General features: G+C 56.1%; 2 protein-coding genes across 3 annotated transcripts; one reads left to right on the plus strand and one right to left on the minus strand.

The window, feature by feature from the left end:
• Positions 1-1050: 1050 nt before the first annotated feature.
• On the plus strand, positions 1051-12521 carry ILVBL (ilvB acetolactate synthase like). The gene is given in 17 exon segments (XM_007995566.3): positions 1051-1171; positions 1762-1906; positions 3211-3412; positions 3544-3671; positions 3758-3896; positions 3984-4095; positions 7603-7702; positions 8156-8253; positions 8369-8505; positions 9668-9802; positions 11151-11265; positions 11352-11521; positions 11602-11672; positions 11765-11836; positions 12015-12120; positions 12232-12284; positions 12286-12521. Coding segments are annotated over 16 exon segments (1899 nt in total). The 5' UTR covers positions 1051-1171; positions 1762-1771; the 3' UTR covers positions 12412-12521.
• A 161-nt stretch (positions 12522-12682) lies between these two features.
• SYDE1 (synapse defective Rho GTPase homolog 1) lies at positions 12683-20958 on the minus strand. 2 transcript variants are annotated; one of them, XM_073016849.1, is made up of 8 exons: positions 20802-20958; positions 18932-19072; positions 17452-18096; positions 17068-17282; positions 16363-16489; positions 16009-16169; positions 15230-15455; positions 12683-14096 (listed from the first exon to the last, which is right to left on the minus strand). In XM_073016849.1, the coding sequence occupies exons 1-8, from the start codon at positions 20887-20889 to the stop codon at positions 13693-13695; spliced, it is 2007 nt and encodes a 668-aa protein (XP_072872950.1). In that variant the 5' UTR covers positions 20890-20958; the 3' UTR covers positions 12683-13692. The 2 variants fall into 2 exon arrangements, with proteins under 2 accessions (XP_072872950.1, XP_007993756.1); XM_007995565.3 differs by having other exon boundaries at positions 18932-19273.
• Positions 20959-23758: the final 2800 nt, after the last annotated feature.

Raw genomic sequence — 23758 nt, forward strand, 5'->3', positions numbered from 1 at the left:
ACTTGTCCTCTGTGTATATTTGTTTCAGCGACTGTTGATTTGTTTCAGCCTTTGGCTGAGAAGGTTTTTGGACATTTCTCTAGCAACAATCTTTCTTTATCTGGGGAGAGATAGGACAGATAATTAGTCTTGGAGCATGTTAAAGCTTTGTCTCCCAAGAAAGAATTTACATCTATTACAATATCTTTCTCTCTCTCTCTGGAAAACTGTATCCTTGGTACTAAGGCTTTTTTTTTTTTTTTTTTTTAGCTTTACAGAAAAGCTGTAAAGATAGCAAGATAATTTTTATCTACTCTTTATCCAGCTTCCCTGAATGTTGACATCTTATATAACCATAATACATTTACTGAAACAAAAAGATTAACACTGGTTCATTACTGTTAACTCAATTCCAGACTTTATTTGGATTTCACTAGCTTTATCCGCAAATTTGTCCTTTTCTTGATTCCTGGATCCAGTCCAGGGTACTATATTGAATTTACTTGTCACATCTCCTTTCCTGCCTCTGGTCTGTGGCAGTGCCTCAGTCTTTCTTTGTTTTTCATGACCTTGACAGTTTTGGAGAGGCCTGGTTAGGCATTTTACAGAATGTGACTCAATTTGAGTTCCTTTGCTTGCTACTATATTATACAAAAAATATACACATATATATGCATAAATATTCATTTATAGTGTGGAAAATATACATAACATAAAATTTACCATTTTAAGTATTATTATTTTGTGAGACACGGTTTGCTCTGTTGCCCAGGCTAGAGTGCAGGGGTACAGCCCCGCTGGTGTGGAAAGCGAGCTGTGTTCGGACGGCCTGAACCTACGGGCTTGCATTATTTGACCAATTGACGGCTGCGGAAGGTGGGCCCCCAAAGGTCTGGGCTCCTGAAGCCGCCGGGGGGCGTGGCCTCCAGGTTTAAAAAAAATAAAATGGGTGTGAGGCCTGCAGTGCGAGCCAATGAAAGGCGAGGGGAGGCGGGGTCTGTGCGCCAGGCGGCCAGTAGAGGCAAGGCTCTTTCGGGTGGCCCTGGAGCGTGGCTCCGACTGTGCGCATGCGCATCGGGCCGGACTACGGGGCGCCGCTGAGCCAAGTGGGCGACCCGGGCAAGGACGGGCTCCCGGGTCACGTGACACGGAGGGGGCCGAATTCTACAGGAGGCAACGCCATAGCCTGGAGGTGAAAGTGCATAGCCTCGGGGGTCGAGCTGGTGTGGGAGAACCACATCCTGATGCGTTGTGACCTCGACCCGTGGCCCGGGGTCTGGGTCCAGGCTCGGGCCCGTGCGCTCTCTAAGGGAGAGGCGTGGCTTGCGTGGAGGGTCGCGCCAGCTAACCTGGGGGCGTGACCTCGTGCCTCTTGGTGACGTACCGTGGGGCGGGCTCACTCCTGGGGCTGAGATTTGGGGTCCCGTTGTGGAAAGAGAGGACGGGCTTCTGCCTGTCCATTGACAGGTAGGTAAGTGGAAGATAACTCTGTGGTGCTGTTGTCGCCGCTTTGACCTGTGGTGGCTAGTTTGGGTGGGAATGGTGGTGACATACAGGATTGGGGCTAGCCCCGCGAGGGGCGTGGCCTTGTCACAGAGAGGCGTGGCTTCACTCCGAGCCTAGGCGCACAAAGGGCGTGGGCTGGCAGGGTTGGGGGCGTGGCCGCACAGAAACTGGCGGCAAGGGGCGTGGTCCTGAATCCGGGCTGGGAGAGGGGGCGCGATTTCTTCCGGATAGGTTCCCTGTCGCGCCCAAATCTGGGAAGTGCCGTTTCTCTCTTAGGTGCCACCTCATGGAGACCCCCGCGGCCGCCGCCCCTGCCGGGAGCTTATTCCCCTCCTTCCTGCTCCTGGCCTGCGGGACGCTGGTGGCCGCCTTGCTGGGCGCCGCGCACCGCCTGGGGCTCTTCTATCAGCTGCTGCACAAGGTGCGGGACACAGAATGGGAGGTGGGCTGGGGGCAGTCAAAGAGGGAGGGACCTCGTGGTGCTGCTTCCAGCTCACTCATTGTGCAGGGTGGGAAAGTGAGCCCCGACTAGTCCAGAGGGACTGGTAAGAGGCTGTGTCCAGGGCCCTGTCTCCATTGCCACGCTGCGTATGGGGGCCTGGACTTTGCCACTAGTGAGAGAGAACATGGAAGCTGCCGCTGCCCGGGCACTTGCACCCCACCTACCTCCTTCCCCAGTGACTCTTTTCACAGAACAGATGGACAGCACCCCTAAACTGGATGGGATAAATGCGGCAGAGGGCAGGCACCAGCAAGGGGGTGGCAGTGAGTTTCATAACAGTTGCCCTCTGCTGACAGTACTGTAGACTTTCTTACCTACCCGTTAACCTTTTCCTTGAAAGTAGGTGCTGTTCTTTCTGCCTTATTTTCTGCAAGTGGAAGCTGAGGCTCAGAGAGATTGTGTGGTGGTTTGCCCTAGGTGACATGTTTGGAAAGAGCCGACCCCACAGGCTTCCCCCGAACTCCTTGCACCTGTTTGAAATTTACCCCTTCCCCAGACTTCCTTCTTAACCCTTTCTCTCCTAGCAGGGACCAAGCTTGACCTCTCCCTCCCCAAACCCTTCTCTGATCCTTCCTCTGCTAGCCAAGAGTCATGCCACTGACCTTCAGGACTTGCAGAGATTTAAAGCAAGCCTTGGATGTGTAGGGCTGTGAGGCAGCTGGAGTTGGGAGGCCTCGGCACAGTCTATGCCAGCAGTTCACTCCTATGCCAGGCACATGGTGGCTGGCAGCCTGTCAGCTAAGCCCTGGGGCCTGTTTAGCATCTATCAGGAGGGTATCAGGGAGGCTGGAATCAGGAGCCCAGCTGCCAGGCCCTGCAGGGATACTGGAGGACAGTCGGGAGTCACAGCAGATGGCTCCCTGCCAAACTGCCTGGGTTATATAACCGTCTCCTCTCTCCCTGATTGCCCTGCCATCCTGGAGACAGGCAGTGTAACAGTGGGGCACTTAAGAGCGTGGGTTCTATTGGACTTTCAATCTTACTTGGGCAGGTCTTGATGTCCTCAGCTGTAAGAGGGATGTAATGACAAGAGGATCTGATAAGATGTTAAGCCTTGCTTTGAGCCTGGTGTGTAGTATAATATATGCCTAACCAAGACCAAGCTTCTCTTGACCTCTCACCCTGCTCCTGCCCCCTTACCTGGGGCAGGGGGATTGCCCCCTTTCCCAGCTGCCCTCTGCCCCGACCTTTAACTTTATTGCTCCACCTGTCCTTGGGCCCAGGTGGACAAGGCAAGCGTCCGGCATGGCGGAGAGAACGTGGCCGCTGTGCTGAGGGCCCATGGCGTGCGGTTCATCTTCACGCTGGTCGGTGGGCACATTTCCCCGCTGCTGGTGGCCTGTGAGAAACTGGGCATCCGTGTGGTGGACACACGCCATGAAGTCACGGCTGTCTTTGCTGCTGATGCTGCGGCCCGCCTGTCCGGTGAGAGCATTGCGGAGAGGGCTGGGGAGTGGTTGGACTGTGGGATACAGTGTCTGTGAGGGTTGGGGTTTTTCAGAGGTGGGAGAATGGCCAAGAGAGTAGGCATGGCCGTGATGGGCTCTGTGTTCCAGGAACGGTGGGCGTGGCGGCAGTGACAGCAGGCCCTGGCCTCACCAACACGGTGACGGCGGTGAAGAATGCTCAGATGGCTCAGTCCCCAGTCCTGCTTCTGGGTGGGGCCGCCAGTACTCTGCTGCAGGTAGCCAGTCCTTGGGGGCTGGTGGGGGCCTAGGTGGGGCTTGAAGGGCTCATGTGATAACCCTACCACACCCCTGTCTTTGCCAGAACCGGGGTGCGCTCCAGGCCATTGATCAGCTGTCCCTTTTCCGGCCACTCTGTAAGTTCTGTGCGTCTGTGCGGAGGGTGCGGGACATCGTGCCCACCCTGAGGGCCGCGATGGCTGCCGCCCAGTCGGGCACCCCAGGTAGGTGGAGGATGGTGATGCTGAGCAGTGCTGGGGCCGAGGGGCTGGGGACATGTTGTGGACTCAGCGTCCTCCCTGCCCCTGCAGGTCCGGTGTTTGTGGAGCTGCCCATTGACGTGCTGTACCCCTACTTCATGGTCCAGAAGGAGATGGTGCCAGCCAAGCCACGCAAGGGCCTCGTGGGCCGAGTGGTCTCCTGGTGAATAGCCCCACCACTGCCATTCCCTCCTCTATCCCCCGCCCTCTCCTGCAGCTTCCAGCCTGTGTCCATCCTCCTTAGATTCAGTTGTGGAGTGGGAGGAGACAGATGTGGGGAGAGCATTCCTGGTAGAAGGAACAGCATGTGCAAAGGTCCTGGGGCAGGAATGAATTGGGTAGGTGGGGAAAGCAAGGTGGCCCTCATGGAGGCAGCAGAGGGGAGAGGCTCAGTACAGCTCTTCTCCTCCATCATCTCTTCTTCCTCCTCCCGCTTCCTTCCTCTTCTCCTCCCTTTCCTCCCCCCCTTTCTCCTCGTCTTCTCCATTTTCCTCCTCCTTAAGGATGATTTGAACCTCAGAAAGGAGGTTCATTCTTACATTTACAGAGGAGGAAGCTCAGAAAGGTGAAGTCACTTGCCCAAAGTCACACAGCTAAGAAGTAGCAGAGCCCAGGCCGGGAGCGGTGGCTCACACCTGTAATCCCAGCACTTTGGGAGGCCGAGGTGGGTGGATCACGAGGTCAGGAGATCGAGACCATCCTGGCTAATACGGTGAAACCCCGTCTCTACTAAAAGTACAAAAAAAAAAAAAAAAAAAAAAAACAAGCTGCGCATGGTGGCGGGCGCCTGTAGTCCCAGTTACTCGGGAGGCTGAGGCAGGAGAATGGCGTGAACCCGGGAGGTGAAGCTTGCAGTGAGCAAAGATCACGCCATGGCACTCCAGCCTGGGAGCCTGGGTGACAGCGCGAGACTCTGTCTCAAAAAAAAAAAAAAAAAAAGTGGCAGAGCCCAGACTCGAGCCCTCTCCTTTCCTCCTCCTTCCCTCACATCTTTGTCCTTTCCTTTTTTTTTTTTTTTTTTTTTTTTGAGACAGAGTCTTTGTTCTGTTGCTCAGGCTGGAGTGCAGTGGCGCAATCTTGGCTCACTGCAATCTCCACCTCCCGGGTTCAAGTGATTCTCCTGCCTCAGCCTCTGGAGTAGCTGGGACTACAGCTGCCCGCCACCACGCTTGGCTAATATTTGTATTTTTTGTAGAGACGAGGTTTCATCATGTTGGCCAGGCTGGTCTTGAACTCTTAACCTCAAATGATCCACCCTCCTCTGAAGGGGTGACCTGCCCCTCCACACCTGTGGGCGTTTCTCATTAGATGGAACGAGAGACTTGAGAAAAGAAATGAGACACAGAGACAAAGTATAGAGAAAGAAAAAGTGGGCCCAGGGGACCGGCGCGCAGCATACAGAGGACCCACACCCGCACCGGTCTCTGAGTTCCCTCAGTATTTATTGATCGTTATCTTTACCATCTTGGAAAAGGGGAAGTGGCAGGATGATAGGATCATTGTAGGGAGAAGGTCAGCAGAAAGACATGTGAATAAAGATCTCTGTGACATGAGTAAGGAAAAGTGCTGTGCCTTGATATGCATATGCGAATATCTCCATAAACCTTTTTAGTGCATAGAGAGCAGCATTTCCGCTAGCATGTCACACCTTCAGCCCTAAGGCAGTTTTCTCCTTTCTCAGTAAATAGAACATATAATCGGGTTTTACACTGAGATGTTCCATTGCCCAGGGATGGGCAGGAGACAGATGCTTTTCTCTATCTCAACTGCCAAGAGGCCTTCTTTCCTCTTATACTAGTCCTCCTCAGCACACCCGGGTGTCAGGCTGGGGGACGATTAGGTCTTTCCCTTCCCACGAGGCCATATTTCAGACTGTCACATGGGGAGAAACCTTGGACAATACCTAGCTTTCCTAGGCAGAGGTCCCTGCGACCTTCCGCAGTCTATGTGTCCCTGGGTACTTGAGATTAACAGAATGGTGATGACTTAACAAGCATACTGCCTTCAGGCACTAGTTTAACAAAGCACACCCTGCATAGCCCCAAATCCGTTAAACCTTGAGTCACCACAGCACATGTCTCTTGCAAGGACAGGGTTGGGGGTAGGGTTACAGATTAACAGCATCTCAAATACAGAACAAAATGGAGTCTCTTATGTCTACTTCTTTCCATATAGACACAGTAACAGTCTGATCTCTCTTTCTTTTCCCCACACTCCTCAGCCTCCCAAAGTGTTGGGATTACAGACATAAGCCACTACGAGTGGCCTGTTCTCCTCTTTTTCCTCCTTTCTCCTCCTCCTCTTCCTCTATCTTCCTACTTCTCTCCCTTCCCCTCAGTCCCTTCCCTTTGCCTGTCCTCGGCCCTTCCTTTCCATACATTTAGCGAGCAGCAGCCATGTGCCAGGTTCCCGGACAGGCACGGGGCATCACCAGTGGACACGGTAGTCAGGTACTCTGGATGTGTGTGAAGCCCCTGAGGGTCAGCTCAGGCAGTAGTGATTTTGTTCTATGGCCTCATTCTTTATTTTTTTGAGACGGAGTCTTTGTCCCCCAGGTTGGAGCGCAGTAGTGCGATCTCGGCTCACTGCAACCTCCACCTGCTGGGTTCAAGCGATTCAGCTCCCCGAGTAGCTGGGATTGCAGGTGCAGTCCACCATGCCCAGCTAATTTTTGTATTTTTAGTAGAGATGAGGTTTCAATTCCCAGTCAGTCCCCCCCCTTCTCCTCCTCCTTGCCCCTTTCTCGGGCTGCCTCTCACAAGGCTATCTCTTATCTTGCCTTTTTTTGTTTTGTTTTGAGACAGGGTCTCGCTCTATCACCCAGGCTGAAGTGCAGTGGTATGATCATAGCTCACCACAGCCTTGAACTCCTGGCCTCGAGCAGTCCTCCCGCCTTAGCCTCCCTTGCCTTTTCTTTACTTGCAGGGTTTCCCACGGTTCCATCCTTGGCTGCTTCTGTGCTGTCTCAGCCTGTCCTTGACAGTGAAAGCAGAGGCTTCTGGCTCTGAGCTCCGACTGTTTCCTGCCAATGCCCGTGCGTCTCTCTCTGGCTGGATAGAGCGTCCCCTGAGGGCAGGGCTGGGCAGGATCTATCTTTGTGTCTCCAGGGCCCTGCACAGGTCCTTCAGGAAAGTTGGGGCCCTGGGGCCCAATGAGCAAGGAGACCAGAAGGTCCTGTTTAAAGCAGGAGAGGATAGTGTTCAGAACTCCCATGGATCGAGTGTTACGCAAAGTGCCTCATGACCTAAATGGACAAATCCTTGAACCTGGAGAGGGAGGTTCATATTTACATTGACAGAGGCAAGAAGCTCAGAAGGGTGAAGTCACTTGCCCTAAGTCGCACAGCTAGGAAGTGACAGAGCCAGGACTTGAGTGCACATCTGTTGGACCCACAGGCTTAATCCTGGCATGCTGAGCCTGCTTTCCTTGCTTCTGAGGGTCTACGTGGAGTTAGGGTGGACCCCAGAGGCTACCGAGGGGAAACAGGCCGCTGGAGACCTGGCCACCAGGGTTCGTCTGCCCCTGAGGTTTCTTACTCCCTATCCCTGTCCCCATGTCACTTTGCTCCTGGCTTTTCTCCTGGCCCTTTTCCCGGCCCCTCTCCTCCCTCAGATCCTGGAATCCTTGTAGTTCATTCTGGAAACTTGGTTCTTTCCCCTCCCTCTTGCAGGTATTTAGAGAATTACCTGGCCAACCTCTTTGCGGGGGCATGGGAGCCTCAGCCCGAGGGACCGCTGCCCCTGGACATCCCCCAGGCTTCCCCGCAGCAGGTGAATTACCTCTCTTTTTTTGTCTGAGGACCCTACCCAGCAGGGCCCCCTGACCCTCTCCCTGAGTCAGTATTGGGGCCTTGATCTTGGGTCGTTCATGGCGACTCAAGGGTGGCCCTTTGGTCGGACGCGGTGGCTCACAGTGGTAATCCCAGCACTTAGGGAGGCCGAGGTGGGCGAATCACTTGAGGCCAGGAGTTCAAACTAGCCTGGCCAACATGGTGAAACCCTCTCTACTGAAAATACAAAAGTTAGCCAGGCATGGTGGCATGTGCCTGTAATCCCAGCTACTCTGGAGGCTGAGGCAGGAGAATCATTTGAACCTGGGATCTCAGCAATGAGCTGAGATCACGCCACTGCACTCCATCCTGAGCAACAGAGTGAAACTGTGTCTCAAAAAAAAAAAAAACCAACATAAAAAGACAATCCTTTGAGCCCCACCTCTCGCCCCAGGTTCAGCGCTGTGTGGAGATCCTGAGCCGGGCCAAGAGGCCCCTAATGGTGCTAGGGAGTCAGGCCCTGCTCACCCCGAAGTCTGCCGACAAGCTTCGGTGAGAAGCCCCAGCCCTGCCCTTGTTTTCACGTTCCCAGTTCCCGGTCCTTGGGTGCTCTTGGGGAGGCGGGAGGCCCCGGCCACACTGACTTCTGCTCTGCCTGGACTCCTAGGGCTGCCGTGGAGACCCTGGGTGTTCCCTGCTTCCTCGGGGGGATGGCACGGGGGCTGTTAGGCCGCAACCACCCCCTCCACATCCGGGAGAACCGCAGTGCGGCCCTGAAGAAGGCAGATGTCATTGTTCTAGCAGGTGGGCCTGAGCCTCTTCCTTTCCCTCCTTCCCCCATGAACCCCCTCACCCTGTTACCCAGCTTCACACAAAGGAGGATGAACATCTAGTGGGCACCTACTGTACTTGATACACATTTTCACATAGAGTGCTTTGAACCCTACCAGACACATAATAGGTGTGTCAGTTAGCTACTGCCCTGTAACAACCATCCCCAAACTCAATGGCTAAAAATGCATTTCTGATTTCTCAAGACCCACCTATAAGGTAGGTGGTAGCTGTGGTTTTGACTGGGCTCAATTGTGAGTCTGCTCTTGGGTTAGGCAGGAAGGCAGCTGTGCTGATCCAGGCTGGGCTCACTCACCTGTATGGGGATTGGCTGGCCCTGCAGCTGGTCTGGGATGGCTTCAGCTGGGGTCATAGAGTTCTTCATCCCTGTCTCCATGGCCCCCTTGTTTCTCATCCTCCAGTAGGCTAGCCTGGGCCAGCCGACTTGGTGAAGGATGAGAAAACTATGGGGCTGGGAGAGTGTGGTTATTCGAGAGAGAGAGTGGAGGCTGTGTGGCTTCTTGAAGTAGAGTCTGCAGGAATGGGGGAGGGGGTCCTGAGTCATCTGGAGGTGTCTTCACTCAGAAGTCTTGCAATTGATGCCAACTGTTGCTGGGGCTGTGGACTAGGGCAACTACACAGGCCTCTCCTTGTGGTTCGGGTTTCCTCCCAGCATGATGGCCTCGGGGTAATCAGACTTCGCAGACAGAGCACATTCCTTGGCCCCACCCAGGCCTCTAAGAGTGAACAAGAAACTGCATCTCTTCTGACCCAGCCTCGGGTGTCATGCTATGTCACTTCTGCCACCTGATTCAAGGAAAGGGGACCCAGGCTGCACCTCTCTCCATGGGAGGCATGTCAAGGTGACCTTGTACAAGTGGATGTAGGGTGGGAGATATTGTGGCCATTCTGGGAAAATACAACCCGCCTCTGCCCTATCCTGTTGGCCAAAGCATGTCATGAGGCCAGCCCAGATTCAGGGGGTGTGGGGAACTGCAAGGTCACTGCAGGTGGCACAGGTGCAAGGAGACTCGGTGAGGAACAGGGAGTCTTCTGCATCCAGTCCACCACAATGGATCAAGTAAGGTAGAGGACATGGGGCCTCTACCCACTGCATTCCTGTCCTCCACCCCAGGGACCGTGTGCGACTTTCGCCTATCGTATGGCCGTGTCCTCAGCCACAGCAGCAAGATCATCATTGTCAATCGTAACCGGGAAGATATGTTGCTCAACTCAGACGTCTTCTGGAAGCCCCAGGAGGCTGTGCAGGGTGAGCCCCCTAATCCCCCTGTACACATATGTGCTCCTCCCGGTCCCTCTCCTCCTGGTTTCTGCTGCAGCTGGCTTGAACCTGGTATGGTGATCGAGGCCCAGACCTTGCCCTAGGGCGCAGCCTATCAACCAGAGATAAATAATTGGCCCTCAAACTGATGAATGCTTCTTTTTTAAAATTTTTTTATTTTTATTTTTTAGAGATGAGGTCTTGCTCTGTCACCTAGGCTGGCATGCAGTAGTGCGATCACAGCTCACTGCAGCCTCCAACTCCCAGGTTCAAAGCAATCCTCCCACCTGAACCTCCTGAGTAGCTGGGACTACAAGTGTGCACCACCACGCCAGGCTAATTTTTAATTTTTTTTTTTTTTTGTGGAATCAGCATCTCACTATATTGCCCAGGCTGGTGTCGAACTCCTGGCCTCAAGTGATCCTCCTGCCTCGGCCTCTCAAAGTGCTGAGATTACAGACCAGAGCTACTGCGCCCAGCCTAATCGATGCTTCTGTAGGAACAGATGGTGGGGTGGACACAGAGGGAAGCTTGAAAACATGCATGTGATTACGTTCCCTCCCACACTGCCCACTGCCCTCAGGACAGAGCACACTCTTTGGCCCCTTAGCCTCTCTGTCTTCCTGCTGTATCTATGCCCTCTCCTTATTTGAGTCCCCTTGGACTTGAACTTGTTCATTGTTCTGAGGATGTTGACTCCTCTGCAGCCTAGGCCACAGGACGCTCTTGTGTTAAGCAGAGAAGTGGCACCGTTGCATCTGTGTTGGGAAGGTCCCCTCAGCAGCCGTGGACGGCAGGCCGGAAGGGGGCCGGGTGGAGGCCAGGGGGTCTGCTAAAAATGGCCAGGACAGAAACGAGGAGGCCTGAACTGGAGATGAACAGCGGGAGAACCTCACCTTCTCGGAGCCTCTATTTGATCATTTGAAAAATGGGGTGGTGAAAAATACATCACGGGCTATTTGTTAGTTCACTTCAGTAACGTTTGCCGTGCGCTTCCACGTGCCTGGAATTGACAGATGTGCTTGGTGGATGTAGCTCTTTCCATTGTTTCCCAGGCAGAAGGAGGTAGAGGGAGGGGACGAGGCCAGCTTGGGTTTGTCACCTGCCTTGTGCTCCTTAACTCTTGTTTCTTGGGTCTTGTCCTCCCTTTTCACCTGGACTGCCTTCCCCTGGTTCTGGGGTGTTTCACCTGTTTTTTTTCCTAGGAGCACCCCTGGCCTGCTTCCCATCTGCCTGCTCCGGTGCTGCTGCTGGCTTCCTGCTGTTTTGAGGCTTCTGGTGCTGGAAGAACAGGAGGAAGCCAGCTCCCCACAGCTGTGTCCTCTTCCTTCCCCAGGAGATGTGGGTTCCTTCGTGCTGAAGCTGGTGGAGGGCCTTCAGGGCCAGACATGGGCCCCAGACTGGGTGGAGGAGCTGCGGGAAGCTGACCGGCAGAAGGAGCAGACCTTTCGGTGGGGCCTGGGTGGAGTGGATGTGGGCAGGGGGTTCCCGGCAGACACTGCTGCCAACGCTGGTGACCTTCGCTGTCCTGTTGCAGGGAGAAGGCAGCGATGCCTGTGGCCCAGCACCTGAACCCAGTGCGGGTGCTGCAGCTGGTGGAGGAAACGCTACCTGACAACTCAATTCTGGTGGTGGATGGCGGGGACTTTGTGGGCACTGCCGCCCATCTGGTACAGCCCCGTGGCCCCCTGCGCTGGCTTGATCCTGGTAAGGAAGGGCTCCCGCCAGGGGCAGTGGGCACCATCCATCTGGACGCCTTCACACCCACTTGCTCTTGGTCCTCTTAGGGGCCTTTGGGACTCTGGGAGTTGGCGCAGGATTTGCACTTGGGGCCAAGCTGTGCCGGCCGGATGCCGAGGTGAGACACTGGAGTTGAGCACTGGAGTTGGGAGACTTGCTGCTCTCTGGGCCCTGATCCACCCTAACCACCCTGGGTCCCCTCCCCACCAGGTCTGGTGCCTGTTTGGGGATGGAGCTTTTGGCTATAGCCTCATCGAATTTGATACGTTCGTCAGACACAAGGTGACTGGGCTGGCCTGAGGGAAGCTTAGGGCCTGGGATTCTGGGAGATGTCACCAGGGGTGGGCTGAAGTGGGGAGGGAGCCTCCTGTCTGGCAGAGGCCCTGTCCCTGTCTCTGTCCTCTCGCTGGTCAAGTCATGGGGCTGAAGGCTGCAGCCTGCCTTCATCTTCTTCCTGTAGATCCCAGTGATGGCCCTCGTAGGGAATGATGCTGGCTGGACGCAGATTTCTCGGGAGCAGGTGCCGTCTCTGGGCAGCAACGTGGCCTGTGGCCTGGCCTACACTGGTGAGGGGGCCTCAGCAAGGCTGGGAGGACAGGAGGCTGTTTCAGTCCCGGCTGGCTGCACGTGCGCTGGGCTGAATCCTTGCCACCATCTGACTTAATCTCCTCTTTCAGAATATCACAAGGCAGCCATGGGTCTGGGGGCCCGGGGCTTGCTGCTCTCACGGGGAGAACGAGGATCAGGTGGTCAAGGTGCTGCACGATGCCCAGCAGCAGTGCCGAGACGGCCACCCGGTGGTGGTGAACATCCTCATTGGGAGGACGGACTTCCGCGATGGCTCCATTGCTGTATAGGGCCTTGTGGGGTCAGGATGCTTGGCTGCCTTCCTGCCGCCGGACTGTGTCCAGCTGGTTTGGAGTCTCATCATTGCTTGCCCTGGGCCTATCCCATGAGGCCCGATGATTCCACAACCTCCCTGAGGAGGGGATGGAGGGGTCAAAGCTCAGAGAGGCTCCCTTGTGAGCTCTTCAACCCTCCTCTCCATGGACCCAACTGTGCCCTTTGTCCCCTCTCTTACGGAGACTGAATAAACCACCTCTGGCCCACGTGGGCCCACACACTCAATCTCAGAACCTGTGCATATTGATTTATTATCCACAAAGATGGAGGTGCGGAAAAGAAGAGGGAGACAGGAGGGAACCGTACTCTCCCACTGGAACTCTGGGGCCCACTGAGGCACCATTACTGGGGATTTCAGGGTGGCTGGGCACTGCCAATTGCACCCTCCTCTGTGATCCCTGAAAGAGCCCCACACGCCTGCTCCAGACGTGTCCACGCACACCAGTCCTCACAGACACACACACACATGCATGGAGGCAATAAATATGTTCCGTACCAGACTGCCCCCAGCCTGACGCTTTGGGGGGCCCCCTCCAAAAGAGAGGGGTTTAAGTGCTCAATTTTTTTTCAGGGGTGGGGACGAGGGCATGGGGATTGGAAAGGCCAGACTCTGTTATCTCCATTTGCTGACTAGAGGCCAATCGTGGGGTCTTCCCGGGGAAAGGGTGGGGGGAAACCAGCTGTTTCTCCATAAGCCCCAGGCTGCCCCTGTGTCCATGCTGGAACCCAGGATAGGGGCTGCCTCCCACAAACAGTGCCTCATGCTAGTCCTTGTGTCGTCCAAGGGAGGGAGAAACAAGAGTGCAGTGCTCAAAGCTAATACTGATTTGGTTGGCAGCAGCAAGAGGGCCGACTAGAGGTGACTCACCACTCCAGAGCAATGCACACCGTAACTGGTGTTGACCCGGCCAAGGGGAGGCAAGAGAGGCCAGCCTAGCAAGCGCGAGAACTGCCTTTTTGGCAACAAAAGGGGAAGCCCTTGGTGCTCAGGGAAGATGGTCACAACCTCTGGTCCCTAAAATCCCCAGTACCCAGACTTCGCAACTAGTGTCCAAATACTGGGCCCTGGAAACGGGGAATGAGCCTCAGCCATACATGCGACTGGTCCCATGGTAACTCCCTAACAACCAGGAGCTCGGCCTGAGCAACAGGTCTGACTCTCCTTGGTCACCAGGGAACCGCATTCGCCACCGGGCACCCAGTTTTGTAACCGGGGTCCCGCCCTGTCCTCTGGCTCAGAGGCACACGTTGATTTGCTTGGAAAGCTCTCTCTCCAGATCCAGGATGAGGGCGTCGAAGTCTTTGAGATTCAGGTGCGGGTTGAAGGGTGCATCGAAGTCATCTTCGAAGTCAGCGGCGACCCTCCGCTCACCGATCTCCTCGTCCTCGTCCTCGCTGTCACTGCCCGTCACGTGGTCGTAGTCTGGCCCGGACAGGAAGTCCCGCCCACAAGACAGGAAGTCCCGCCCGCAAACGCTCCAGTCGCCGGCATAGCGGTTGCTCGGGGGGCTCTCAGGGCCTCCTCGGCCGCGGGGCCGAGTCACCACTTCGGGGTCTGCCAGCGGCAAGTGCAGAGGTGGTTGTCGTTTGGGTCGTAAGTACGGCGCGACATCTGGAGCTTCTCCGGGCAGGCGGGGATCTGAAGGGAGACAGGGCGGGTCATACACAGAGGCGACAGCCGACCTCTGATTGGCTGCTTAGGGAGCTAGGCTCCTGATTGGCCTGTGGAAAGAGGCCTTCGACCGTTTCAGGGTTTCACCGGTGGAGCTAGAACTGGTTGCTTAGGCGACTAGACCTCTGATTTGCATGTCAAGAGGCAGGGCCTCTGACTGCATCAAAGATGGATAGCGGCAGGTGCCCTGGATCATGCCTGTAATCCCAGCACTTTGGGAGGCCTGAGGCAGGCGGATCACTTGAGGTCAGGAGTTCAAGACCAGCTGGCCAACACCGTGAAACCCCGTCTCTACTAAAAATACAAAAAAAATTAGCTAGGACTGGTAGTGCGTGCCTGTAATCCTAGCACTTTGGGAGGACTGAAGTGGGTGGATCACTTGAGGTCAGGAGTTCAAGACCAGCCTGGCTAACACAGTGAAACCCCCTCTCTACTTAAAATATAAAAATTAGCCAGGACTGGCCGGGCGCGGTGGCTCACGCCTGTAATCCCAGCACTCTGGGAGGCCGAGGTGGGTGGATCACGAGGTCAGGAGATCAAGACCATCCTGGCTAACACGGTGAAACCCTGTCTCTACTAAAAAAAAAAATACAAAAAATTAGCCGGGCGTGGTGGCGGGCGCCCGTAGTCCCAGCTACTCGGGAGGCTGAGGCAGGAGAATGGCATGAACCCTGGAGGCAGAGCTTGCAGTGAGCCGAGATCGCACCACTGCACTGCAGCCTCGGTGACAGAGAGAGATCTCAAAAAAAATAAAAATAAATAAATAAAGATGAATCAGCTCCATGGGGCAAAGTGATTCAGTTTATAATCCCAGTACTTTGGGAGGCTGAGGCAGGAGGAGGGCTTGAGATCATGAGTTTGAGACCAGCTTGGGCAGTATAGAGAAACCCTGTCTTTACAAAATAATAATAATAATTAAAAAAAGACAAAACAGATAGATTGGTTGGATCTGAACTGGTTGCTGAGGCAACCAGGTACCAGTTTACTCCATGAGGGGACGTAGCCTGCTTCAAGCCCAAGACACTGATTGGTCCCCTAAGGTGGCATCACTGCAGCACCCTGGCTCAGATTGGTGGTGCAGGCCCTGGGCATGAGCTCACCTGGCCAAGACTGCAGCAGGTAGTGCAGCACTTCGATGTGGCGCTTGAAGTCCACTGCACTGGCGAGGCCTGGGCCGGAGCTGCGGGCACGAGGCCTTGTGGGTGCCTGGCGTGCCGGCAGCAGCACAGGCCCAAAGCACACGGCCAGATTCTGTGGGGTCATGCGGTTGTAGGCATGGAAGGAGGAGACAAGGCGCAGGTGGTCCAGGAGAAGCGTCAGCGTGGCCTGGGAGAGGGTTGAGAGGATTTAAGTCAGACAAAGTCAGGTCCCTGTGGCACCTACCTGCAAGAGACTAAGGTGGCTGGAGTAAGGAAGCAGGTTCAGTCTCATAGCTGGGATGTGGTCGGGTTCAGACTATTAATCATTAGGTATTAGTATTATGAGCCTATTTCGTTGGAGGGAAGACTGAAGCCAAAGGCAACTAAGCATTGGAAAGGCAAAGCTGCCATGAATCCCATTTTAAAGAGGAAGGTATTGAAGCACAGAGAGGGATGGAACTTGTCTAGGTTCCCTCAGCCAGGAACCTCCCTTGTAGGTTGAAAGACCAGCATTCAGCGTGCATTTTTGACACATCCTGGCTGTGTGACCTTGGGTAGCTCACTCACCTGCTTTGGGCCTCAGTTTCCAAATCTATGAAGTGGGATGCTAATAGCACCTATTTCTTGGGGATATGATGCTGCTGCCGGCTCATGCCCATCGCAGGCCCAGCCATGGGTGAAACATTCTATTGGAATGAGCCCACTCTCAGGTCCCATCATGCCCACCAGGCCCAACTCACTCTTTCCACATCCGGCAGGCAGCTGAGAAGCCCTCGGGTGCCCTCAGTGGTGGGGGGAGCTCTGTTTGGGGGGTCCCGAGCCATGGCCTCCAGTACCACCTGATACAGGGGCTGGGTGATGAGCGGAGTGGGCAACTCTCGAAGATAATCCTTGAGGATGCCTGTGAACACAGGGCCCCCTCTGGTCAGGGCACCACTGGCTTCTAGGGCCAAGGAGGGGCACAGACAAGGGGGAAGACGAGGTGGGTGAAAGCAAGGTCAGATAGGAGGAGTGAGGTCCCAGAGGAGCCCCAAGGCCTTGAAGTGAGGCATTGAATGGGGGTGAGCAGGCAGAGGAGAGGGGGCCATGCTGACCAGTGATGACATTGATATCGGGGTACAGGTCCTCAGATAGGCAGACCGCTGCACTGTCCCGCTCAAAGGCATCCCGAAGCTCTTTCTTCACTGCCGCTGAGCCACATAGACGGTATAGTCCCACTACCTGGGGGCAGGAAGAGAGAGTGAATGTCTTCCTGCTGGGACCACAGACTAATCAGGGCCCAGTGGGGTGAGCACTGGAATTCTGGGCCACGGCAGCAATGGACACTGTGGGCTGGGAGGTTGGAACTACCTTGACAACCTGGCCTTGTAAACCCTCTGCTTGGACTACTTGTCTTGGCTCCCACCTCCTCTGACTTAGGAAACTCTGATGCTTCTTCCAGGAAGCTTTCCATGACTACCCCAGGTTTTGTTTTAAGCTCTCCCAGACCCTAGGTACACCCCCGCCCCACTCTAGTCCCAGTTAGTTTTACATTTGTGAATGACTCGAGTTGTATCTTTTCCCCCATCAGACTCTGAGCCCCAGGAGGGCTTGGATCCTGTTATTAAATCGATGGATGACCCATGGGTTCTGCCCAGGGTACTATAGTCAAGGGGGGGCCTTCTGCCCTTGTCTAGGCTGGGATTGGAGCTAGGAGTGGCTCAGGCCTGGGGTAGGGGTCTGGCATCTGTACATAGGGTGTCCTGAAGAGTGGGTCTGAGGTCTGGGGGCCAGAGGGGTGGAGTGGGGTGGGTGCTCACCCGCAGCCCTCGGCGCTCGATCTGCCCAACGCACTTCTGGATGATGAGGGGCACCTGGCCGGGGGACCGCTCCCGCTCCACCAGCAGTGGCAGGGGCAGCCCGAAGACGCGGGGCTCAGCTGTGGCAGGGGCTTCCTGCTGCTCCGACAGGGTCAGCTTGGCATAGAGCAGCCCCTGGGGCTCCAGGCGCACGGCCAGCTGTTGGGCCTGGCACCCTGAGGACACAAGGGCCTGAGCCGGGTACTCTGAAGCTTCATGTACCCCCCAGCCTCCCCACTCCAGGTCACACCTTCTGCCCGGAGCCTAGCCCCCTAGGCACCTGCGGGGGGTGGCGGTGGGGTTTGGGGGTCCCTGCCCCTCCTCCCCTGCAGCCACATGTCCTACCTCGGAAGACCGTGGGCAGCAGCACGGTGCCCTGGGCACAGGGCCGGTGCCTTCTCACGCCAGGGTCCCATGCAAGCACCAGGGCGCGCAGGAGCCTGGCGGCCTCCAGCTCCAGGTGGAACGTGTGGTCCAGCCGCAGGAAGTCCGGCCCCCCTCGCAGCGGCCCTGTTCGGGCCCGGGCCTCCCCATCCACTTGTAGTAGGCAGCAGAGGTCTCTGGGGGTGGCCCCTGGCGCTGGCCGCAGCCCTCCGAGACCGTACAGGTGCAGGCTGAGGCGGCCCCAGAGTGCGGCCGGGGGTGCCCGGGCTGTGGGACCCACCTCGTAGGGCCGGAAGGAGGTGGGCGACGGGGGCCCAGCTGGGCGCTCCGGTGAGTCTCCGTCGCTGAGGTAACCGGCCCTCGGGCTCCGGGTTCCCCCGGGCCCTGCTGCCCGCCCGGGGCCCCCCACGCTGCTGTCCAGGTGGTAGCGGCTGATGACGGAGCCCGCAGGGGCAGCCCTCTCGCGCTCCCTGCCAGCCCGGGGACCTCGCAGGCTCAGGCGGCGCCGCAGTTCCGGCAGCTTCTTCATCTTTATGGAGAGGCGCCTGGCGGGGCCCGGGGACTTGGTGCGGGAGGCTTTGGCTGGGGGGCTGGCAGGGGCTGCACCTGTGTGGAGAGCAGACCTCAGGGTCCAGGAACCTGGGCTTAGGGGAGGAGGGTGAGGCTGGCGTTTCCCTGTGGGGAGGGGCTGTGAGGCTGGTGTTTCCCTGAAGGGAAGGGGTGTGAAGCTGGTGCTCCCCTGTGGGGAGGGGGCATGAGCCTGGTGCTCCTCTGCAGGGCAAGGGTGTGAGGCTGTCGCTCCCTTGTTGGGGGGGTGTGAGGTTAGTGCTCCCATATGGGGAAGGGGCATGAGACTAGTGCTCCCCTGTAGGGAGAGGGTGTGAGGCTGGTGCTCCCCTGTGGGGGGTGTGAGGCTGACGCTCCCCTGTGGGGTAGAGGTATGAGCCTGGTGTTCCCCTACAGGGCAAGGATGTGAGGCTGGTGCTTCCCTGTGGGGAGAGGGTGTAAGGCTAGTGCTCCCCTGAAGGGAAGAAGTGTGAGGCTGGTGCTCCCCTGAAGGGAAGGAATTTGAGGCTGGTGCTCCCCTGGGGGGGAGGAGGGTGTGAGGCTGATGCTTCCCTGAGGGGGAGGGGGTGTGAGGCTGGTGCTCCCCTGAAGGGAAGGAGTGTGATGCTGGTGCTCCCCTGGGGGGAGGGGGTGTGAGGCTGGTGCTCCCCTGAAGGGAAGGAGTGTGATGCTGGTGCTCCCCTGGGGGGAGGGAGTGTGAGGCTGGTGCTCCCCTGAAGGGAAGGAGTGTGATGCTGGTGCTCCCCTGGGGGGAGGGAGTGTGAGGCTGGTGCTCCCCTGAAGGGAAGGAGTGTGATGCTGGTGCTCCCCTGAGGGGGAGGGGGTGTGAGGCTGGTGCTCACCTGGGGGAAGGAGATGTGAAGCTTGTTCTTACCTTGGGGGGCCAGGCCCTCTGGCTCAACTGAGCCTGGCTGTGGCCCTGGGGGCTCAGGTGCTGGAGGTCTGGGGTCTTCCTCGGGGATGGGGTTGTACCAGATCTCGCCGGCGGGCTCTCCACTGCCAGGTACCCCAGGTCCTAAAGAGGTGTCCTCAGCTGGCTTGGCCCCACCCAGCACCCATCGGCGGCTGCTGGGCTCCAGGCTTTGCAGGTAGGCCCCCCGTGCAGGGCTCCTTGATGCCTCAGGGCTGGGGGGCCCCTCTGCTCTGGCCTGGGACCCTTCGGGAGCCTGGGGCTCTGGCTCTGGAGGGCTGGGCTCTGGGCGCTGGGCTGGGCGGCCTGGTGGAGAGCAAGGGGAGTGAGACCCAGCCCCTCACTTCCTGCAGAGCAGCCCTGTGCAATTGATCAGTGGGTGGGATGTTGTGTACAGCCCTGGCCCGCCCCTGATAAGTCACTGTTCCTTGGATCCTGCTGTTTTGTTGGAATAGGCAGCCACAGGCTAGCGATCTCGGTTATCATCTTAGAGCGCCCCCTACTCAGTCCCTGACATCCCAAAAGGGGACTCCATCCCTGCCGCCTCAGGGTTCTAAGTCAGGCTTCCTGGGGCCCGTAGGTACTGCGTTCCAGTCTCCACTTCCTCTCCCCTCTCAATAACTGGCATGGAGCTTTGCACTTGTGTGGCCTTGGGCAAGTCGCTTCCCTCTCTGAGGCTCAGTATCCTCCTGTGAAATGGGGGGATGTGATTTCCATGTCCAGGGAGGCTTCCAGGAGCCTTCTGGAAAAGTACACAGCCCACAGCAGGCACTACGTGCTCAGGAGTGAGGAGCGGGGTTCTCTATTCCCTGCAGCACAGTCACTCCCAGTCCCCTGCCCTTTTTACCCTCCCTCCTGTCTTCCAAACTCTGTCGCCATCCTGGGATGGGCCCTTGTCCTTCAGCCCAGGCCAGGCCCCCCAGGCTTAATGCCTTGGGACTTCCCCTTCCCTCCCTCCTCTCCTCTCTCATGTCCTGGGCTGTTTCCTGTGTGTGTTTGTGTTTGGGCATCCCTGTCCCTTCTCCCTGCCCTGGGAACCTTGGGAATCTTTGGGAAGGCCTGGGGGGAAGGGGCACGTCCATGGAATGGTCTGGCCTTCCTCCTTTAACTCCTTCCTTCCTGGGTCCCCCTATCCCACGCAGCTGTTTCTCTAAGGACTTTACTTGCTACCCTGCTGAACTCCTCCTCTGGTCACCTCCGATGTCTACCCTCTAGGGTCTCTATTGGTAGCAAAGCCCAAAGAGCTGTTTAAGTCACTGGCCCTGGGCACATTACCCCATTGCTCCATGCCTCAGTTTCCCCATCTGTATAAAGGGCACAGTTTCCTGGGGCTAAGGCAGGCGCAGTTGCAGTCACCGCTTAGTAGGTGGGAGGTAGAGGGCGGCAGCTACTCTGATTGACGGGCCGCCCCTCTCTCCTTTGCAGGAGTGCACCCCTCATCTCCCATCCTGCGCCTCCAGGGCTTCCGATGCCCCTTGCCCAGCCTGACTGGGCCCCAGTGTCCCGGCCTCCCAGCCCCTCCTCCCCTCCACCCTCCAGGCCCTCAGTCGCGGCCCCATTTCCTGTCGTGGGCGAGGCCCCCTCCCGGGCCTCCCAAGGAGCCCGCAGCGCTGGCATCCTCGGCCAGCTGCACATAACGGTCCGCGCCCCCCTCCCTCCCAGTCCCTTCCTTCCAGGACCCCTACCCTCCCCTGGCTGGAGGCACCGCAGTCTGCAGCGGGGTGCGGGGGGCTCCCCCTGATCCCCCCCACCGTCTGTCCTCGGGGCCCTGGGACCCCGCTCCTAGGCCGGGCGGGGCTCGGCGCCCTCTTTTCCCCCACGGATCTCCGCTCACCGCGCTCCTTGGCGTCCGACTTTTTCCGGGGAAGTTTCTCCCGGCCCCGCAGGCGGGAGAAGGTTTTCCTGAGTAGCGGCTCGGCCATGCTGCGGCCCGGGCCGGGCCGAGCCGAGTGCGCGCCCCGGGCTCCGGCCGCGCCGCCCCGCGCCCTCCCCGCCCCGCCCGGGCCTCCCCGCCCGCCCCCCACCCCGAGCCAGCAGGAAGCACATTCCGGGAATGCTTGGCCCAAACTTTTTTTTTTTTCTTTCCCTTTCCCGCGGCCCGAGCGGGCGATGCTGGGAGATGTAGTTGCCTGGGGCCGGGAGGGGATGGAATGGGGGCTCCGGGTGCCCGGATCCGCTCCAGCTTCGATGGGACGTGATGATCCCTGGTCTTCCTCCTCACCCACCCTCCCTGGATAGGACTCTGGGTGATGACATCCAGGAAGTTCTCTTGCGTCTGTCTCCAAATCGCAGCTTGCGCGTGTCCCCTCTCTCCTTCCCAGGTACTGCTTCAACCTGGTGCAAGCCGTAGTGTCATTCGTTTCAATGACTGTCCCCACTACCCACCCCACCCCAAGCCTCTTCCTTGGTCTCCCCATGCCACTCTTTCCCCACTCAATTCTCTCACCTCCAAATTCCAATTACTCCTGCTGTTTGACAAACCATCCCCAAACGTGATAATGTAAAACAACCATGTCGTGATTGTGAAAGGAAAATAAATCTTGAGACCCCCAAAGCACTAAGCCAAAGGGAAAATGTAAAACTGATAACTGTGTAGGGCAAACCTGCCTCCCATTCTATTCCTAAGATAGCTACAAGATTGAAAAAGCTATCTGGGTGTGGTGGCTCACTCCTGTGATCCTAGCACTTTGGGAGGCTGAGGCGACGGATCACTTGAGGTCAGGAGTTCAAAACCAGGCTGGCCAACATGGTGAAACCCCATCTCTACTAAAAATACAAAAAAAAAAAAAAAAAAAAGAAAAAGAAAAAGAAAAAGAAAAGAAAAAAAAATTAGCCAGGCATGGTGGGTGGGCTCCAGTAATCCCAGCTACTTGGGAGGCTGGGGCAGGGGAATTGCTTGAACACGGGAGGTGGAGGTTGCAGTGAATCAAAATTGTGCCACTGCACTCTAGCCTGGTCATTAGAGCAAGATGCGGTCTAAAAAACAGAAGAAGAAAAGAGAAAAAAAAAGAGCTACACACTTCCCTCACAATTTGCCCACAAGGAAATTCCTTATGGACAAAGGACAGGCAGAACTCAAAACTCCCTCTGCTCACATGAGACAAACACATATCTGATCGCTTCCTTACTTATTTGTTTCACTAAGCCAGACTAAGGCATATCTTAGTCTTATCATAAGTGACTGTCTCTGTAAATTGCATATTCAGAAAGGCTAGTCAGAAACTCAAAAGAATGCAATTGTTTCTCTCTTATCTACCTTTAACCTGGAAGCCCTCTCCCTACGTTTGAGTTGTCCCGCCTTCCCAGACCAAACCCATGTACATCTTACATATGTCGATTGCTGTCTCATGTCTCCCTAAAATATATAAAACTAGACCAAGCTGGTCTAGCTGGTACCACCACAGCTCACTGCAGTCTCAACCTCTTGGGCTCAAGTGATGCTCCTGCCTCAGTCTCCCCAGCAAGTGGGACTATAGGCACATGTCACCATACCTGGCCAATTTTCCTACTTTTTGTACAGATGGAGTCTCATTATGTTGCCCAGACTGGTCTCAAACTCCTGGGCTTGGCTGGGTGTGGTGGCTCACGCCTGTAATCCCAGCACTTTGGGAGGCCAAGGCGGGTGGATTGTAGGAACCTAGTTTTTAGATTCCTTCCTGGGCAGGGGTCGTCGCGAGAGACCACTCGACACGGAAGTCACAGCGGAGAGATTTATTGCTAGCGCGCTAGGGTCCCATGTCCGAAGTTGGCCACAGGACCCCGAATGCTTGTTACAGACAGTTTATAAAGGCAAAAACCACAAAAATTCACAAAGCTTGAGGCGCAAGATGATTGGAGCAGGTTATGGCCTGAGCAAGGTGTCTTACTCTGATTGGTTGGTTTGAACCTGGTTTGAACCCGCTCGGGGTATTTCCCGGACTTGTTCTTCTGTTTGAGTTCCAGGAATTTGGGTGGGTGTTTTAGATAGCCACATGGACATCGGGCGGGTGCTTTAGATGGCCACCTGGTCATTGGGTGGGTGCTTTAGATGGCCACCTGGTCATTGGGCGGGGGCTTTTAGATGGCCACCTGGTGTGGCTTTTCTAAGCTTCTAAGTTTCTAAGTCTCTAAGTCTCTAAGTCTAACAGTCTAAAGGTTTCTAAGTTTCTAAGTCTATAGGTCTCTAAGTTTCTAAAGGTTTCTAAGTTTCTAAATCTATTTTCAGGATCACCTGAGGTTGGGAGTTCGAGACCAGCCTGGCCAACATGGGGAAACCCGTCTCTACTAAAAATACAAAATTAACTGGGGGTGGTGGCATAGCCTATAATCCCAGCTACTTGGGAGGCTGAGGCAGGAGAATTGCTTGAACCCAGGAGGCGGAGGTTGTGGTGAGCTGATACTGTGCCATTGCATTCCAGCCTGGGCAACAAGAATGAAACTCCGTCTCAAAAAACAAAACAAAACACAAAAAACTCCTGGGCTCAAGTGGTCTGCCCACCTTGGCCCCCCAAGTAGCTAGGATTACAGACGTGAATTAAGGTAGTGGTTCTGACTACCCTGGGCTTATATTGTCAGGAGCTTCTAAGTCTGTGTCACAGGCGTGTCCTTAACCTTGGCAAAATAAACTTTCTAAATTTGTTGAGACTTGTCTCAGATACCCTTTTACATGATGCTCACAGATGCTGTGGTTCAGTTTGGACAGGGGAGATTTGACAGTGCCTGTCCCTGTACCTCAGTTGGAAAGGCTCCAAGGCTAGGGGGTGACTGAAAAATGGTGGAGGGTGGGGTCCTGCATCATCTGGAGGTGTCTTC

This window comes from Chlorocebus sabaeus, chromosome 6 (genome assembly GCF_047675955.1).
Source record: "Chlorocebus sabaeus isolate Y175 chromosome 6, mChlSab1.0.hap1, whole genome shotgun sequence".
Classification (NCBI taxonomy): domain Eukaryota; kingdom Metazoa; phylum Chordata; class Mammalia; order Primates; family Cercopithecidae; genus Chlorocebus; species Chlorocebus sabaeus.

Coding starts and splice junctions, on each gene's coding strand:
- SYDE1 (XM_007995565.3), bottom strand. CDS start 20,889: ATGGCCGAGCCGCTACTCAGGAAAACCTTCTCCCGCCTGCGGGGCCGG. Junction 19,274..20,801: donor GTCGGACGCCAAGGAGCGCG/GTGAGCGGAGAT, acceptor GCTCTCCACCAG/GCCGCCCAGCCCAGCGCCCA. Junction 16,490..17,067: donor TCGAGCGCCGAGGGCTGCGG/GTGAGCACCCAC, acceptor TCCTGCCCCCAG/GTAGTGGGACTATACCGTCT.